This window comes from Watersipora subatra, chromosome 6 (assembly GCF_963576615.1).
Source record: "Watersipora subatra chromosome 6, tzWatSuba1.1, whole genome shotgun sequence".
NCBI classification, from domain to species: Eukaryota; Metazoa; Bryozoa; class Gymnolaemata; order Cheilostomatida; family Watersiporidae; genus Watersipora; species Watersipora subatra.
In genome coordinates, this window is record NC_088713.1 from 59007268 (window position 1) to 59011342 (window position 4075).

The following is a 4075-nucleotide window of genomic DNA, read 5'->3' on the forward strand; positions in this document are numbered from 1 at the left end:
TTATATAAATATTAAATACATGTAAATTGTCTAATGCATTCCAAGATCTTCCCAAACTCACCCTTTTGGCCCTTCATAATGGAAAAGGCTAAAACGTTTTAATCCAATGACTGCAATAACTGTGGTATTGCCTGAAAAATTTGCATGTTTAATTCGCAATAACCAATCGCATGTGCTAGCTTGTAATCGAATTGCCTATTGGCCAATGGCAGATCCCGATTGCTTTTCAATGATTATGCTTTACGAGTACAGTAGACACCCCTACAATGTAAATAATCCATTTTGATAACATTTAAATTATAGGGTTTTTACGTTATACGAACAGTAAAATACATGTAAATTGCCTAATCTGCTTCAAAATCTTCCCAAACTCACCCCTGTGGAATTACAAAAATGAAAAAACTTTTATTTAATTAATGTATAGTAACTGTGATTTGTATCGACAGCTTTTTCTTGTCAGTTCGTTAATCGACAACTTTTCCCTTTTTTTTCATTATTTATGCTTGGTTTAGGTTCCATGATTACGGTAGTTTTATGGTAAGTTAGGGGGGTCTGCACCTTCTAGGATAATTTAAATCAGTTTTTTGCACTTTACTTCCACAGCAAGGTCCTGCTGCAAAGAAAAAAATCGTCTATGCTTGACACAAAGTCAAAACAAGTGGCAAAGTTCTCCTTAATTTGTTGCCAAAAGCCTTAAAATTTTCTTTTAAAAAATATTTTTTTCCTCGTGAAATTTCTCTACATTATGGCCACACCCATTTTTTCGTTTATATCTCTTTTCATTGCAGGTGCTTTAAGGCCTAATTCTTCCACAACACAACTGACTTCAGGGGCGGAGACTGGCTCATTTGATATAAGCTCCGCTCCTTCTACTCAGCCTACTCTAGAACTGAAGCACAGGGATAATCAGACCATACTCACATTAAATTCTAAACCTCCGACCGATGAGTCGATTAATGACAATTTAGAAGAGAGCTCAATGGACGACTCGCAGTTTCAATCTTTAGAGAAACGTCGGTCGAAGCTGTTGGGTAACCTAAATAGGAAGATGTCTGCACATGACTCACGAACTGCACGGCCAGTAATGGAGGTAAAACCTCGGCCCAACTCTCTTTCCTCTATAGAATCTCCTTCGGGGGAGTCGGCCCCACTTGGTAGACCGATACAAAAGAATGCCAAACCGGTCTTTCCAAAGGTCAAACCCAAGCCACCTAGAAAGCCAACCAGCATTGTGGAAGAGGACGGACTAGCGTCCTGTGAGTAAAATAATTCATTTAGGATGGAGTTCTGTACCATTTATATTGTAGCATTAAGTCATTGACATTTTTAGCCTCGAATCCTTTAGCTTTAGTCATCTTATCTTTATGTTTGAATTCTTTAGTTTGGGGTTTTTAGAATTGTCTGTCACCATTAAGTCAATCCTTTTCATGACATATTTTAGCTGGTGCTCAGGGTGTGGTAAACGAGGCTCTGACGCTCATAGATACGAATAGAGTCGGCTGGACCAAAGATCTTCATCCTTTCCTCCAATTGGCCAGAGAGCACACCGACCAGATGCCCTCACACTCCAAGTTTGCCTATAAGGACAGCATAAAACAGCTGGAGCAGATCTCTACCCAGCAGGAGAACACCGGACTCAAGCAGCAGGCCAATAAGATTCTAAGTCAGCTCGTGCAGACGGTGCAGAGGTGATGGCACCTGCTAGGCATGTCACATCGGTGTCGTGTCGCAGCGTTTCTTGACGTACTTGGCACAAGTACTGGCAGTGTGCCATGGCTCTCATCGGTCGAAATTTTCTCTTTTTTCTCTAAATAGCTCATTTTTGTTGTTTGTATCGGCAGAATATATCATGTTATATTTTCATAGTTGAGTTATACTCGTGTGACATTTGTTTGACCTTGAAGCCTTCTTTCACGCATCTTGGCTACAGATGTTGCATTATTTTTTGTAGATAAATCATTTTAATTATTCTTTCTTTATTAGGTTTTCTAGCGATTATATAAAATAATAATAACTTAATCCTGTTTAAAGAAATTCACAATATATATCTATGTTGGTGGTCTGGTCTTGATGACATCCAGCTTGTGGGAGTCTGACATAGGCTCTAAGTGAAATATGGAACATGAGGTGCATATGAAGTTGATCCACCGTAATATTGATTGTTGATTGCTAATATTGATTTCACATTATTACCATATCATTATTACTCACTGATATGGCAATAATGTGAAGGGTTTTGTATTGCTACCTGCTACCATATTGCTAAAATCTAACAAGTATGTAAAACACTCCATTAGTAGAATTTTGTTGTCTTTCCTTTTGCAGTCAAATAATTTTTGTGGAGCTGGTACCGAGGTAATGGTGGCTTTGATTGGTTATCGATCGAGTGAAAAGCTGACATTTTGTTTAATCAGTTTTCACAGTAAACAAAAAATTGCACCCAGACCTAGTCCATTCTTATGAATGAATGGTTTATGCCTGACTAGTTACTGAGTATTACTAGGAGCTGAAGATCACAGGCTACAATGGTAAGTGTTGCAACTTCATGATCACAGATTTGATCAGGGCTTCCGAGGTAGCTGGTATATATGCTAACAGGAAGCAAAGTACACATGATAGAGAGAAGACAACTTAATTGTGATTAAGGGGTAAATGAGTAAATTATTACTTGTATATAAAGTTTAAAAATATTTTACCTACATTTTATTTTTTACAATTTCTGGAAAAATTTTAAAGAGGTTCAACAATAACCTGTAAGCGTTATTATTAATTCAACAAGCGACTTTTTTTGTCTTTCACTTAGTATTTATATTCATTATATCGTTTTTATTTGATTATCATATTTGCATCAATGCATTTCTCTTGCATATCGTACTAGAACAAACTACCGAGCCACGGCTAATTATTTCACATTTGAACACCTTTACTGTTGTCTTTCTGTAAATTTTTAGAACTACACAAAATATCTTTCTCATGATATGAAGATTTAGAGAATTTCTATAAATTCTCTAAAATATAATAAATAAAAATAAATTTCTATAAATGGGTAAACCGAGGGGTTTGTTTCATAAATTTTTTATGTGAAGTATGTCACGGAGTCCTTATCTTGGCAACCCTGACATATTTTATGTATGCATGGAGCACAGACTATATGTACAACCAATTGTAATTGTTGTTATGAAAGTTTATTAATAATTTATTTTGTCTTTTTTTATTACTTGAATGTTCTATTTATTTAAGAGTTTCACTATTCTTTATATTTGCGCATAAAATTGTAGTGATTGTTTAAATTTGTAATGCAGTAAAGTTTGCACTTCAATTTTATGTTGTACTTCAAAAGCTCATAATATGTAGAGGCACTGGTGAGTCAAGGTTCATATGTAGAGGCAGTCATGGGTCAAGGTTCATATGTAGAGGCAGTCATGGGTCAAGGTTCATATGTAGAGGCAGTCATGGGTCAAGGTTCATATGTAGAGGAAGTTGTAAGTCAAAGTTCATATGCAGAGGCAGTTGTAAGTCAAAGTTCATATGTAGAGGCACTTGTAAGTCAAGGTTCAGTCGCAGTTGTTAATCAAACTACCATCATAAGGGAGCTGTTTCAATGGATTTCTCCACGGTTTTTTTAAGCTTTGTCCTTGATTTTTCCACAAGGGTTTTCATGGTTTTCTATAAGTTCTATAGTTTTACCATGATATCCTTGTTTTCACATATCTGGTTTTGTTTGCATTAGGAATTGGTAGCAGGTGAATGTAGTAAATTGAAAAGTATGACCTTAACCTTGGCTCGATATAAAGCGATAGAGAAATATTTCTGTTTTTTAAACTGATATGCTCAAAGTCTAATTTTGTTAACACAATAATTTTAACTTATAAAAAAGCTATGACAAACAGTGAAAAGGAAGAGTTGATTGAACCCATATCTTTTGTTTATTTGACCAATAGCTACACTCTACTAACTAGTCTCTGGCAACTAAAGTACTAAACTATTCTAAATTTAGCTCTGTTTTAATACTTTCATATTAAATTGACAATTAAAAAGTCACAAACTAAAGTCCGCGCTACGCATGGGCAGCAGT

At 35.7% G+C, this 4075-nt stretch overlaps 1 protein-coding gene across 4 annotated transcripts in view; it reads left to right on the forward strand.

Moving 5' to 3' along the window:
• LOC137398950 (tyrosine-protein kinase Abl-like) overlaps nt 1–2059 on the forward strand; it is a 69289-nt gene extending 67230 nt beyond the window's left edge. For 3 of the 4 annotated variants that reach the window (XM_068085116.1, XM_068085118.1, XM_068085117.1), the window contains 2 exons: nt 789–1256; nt 1442–2059. In XM_068085116.1, the coding sequence (XP_067941217.1) occupies nt 789–1256; nt 1442–1692 (719 nt within the window). In that variant the 3' untranslated portion in view covers nt 1693–2059. Of the gene's footprint in view, nt 1–788; nt 1257–1441 lie in introns of those variants that run through there. The other variant, XM_068085119.1, reaches the window with a different exon arrangement.
• The last annotated feature ends 2016 nt before the right edge of the window (nt 2060–4075 follow it).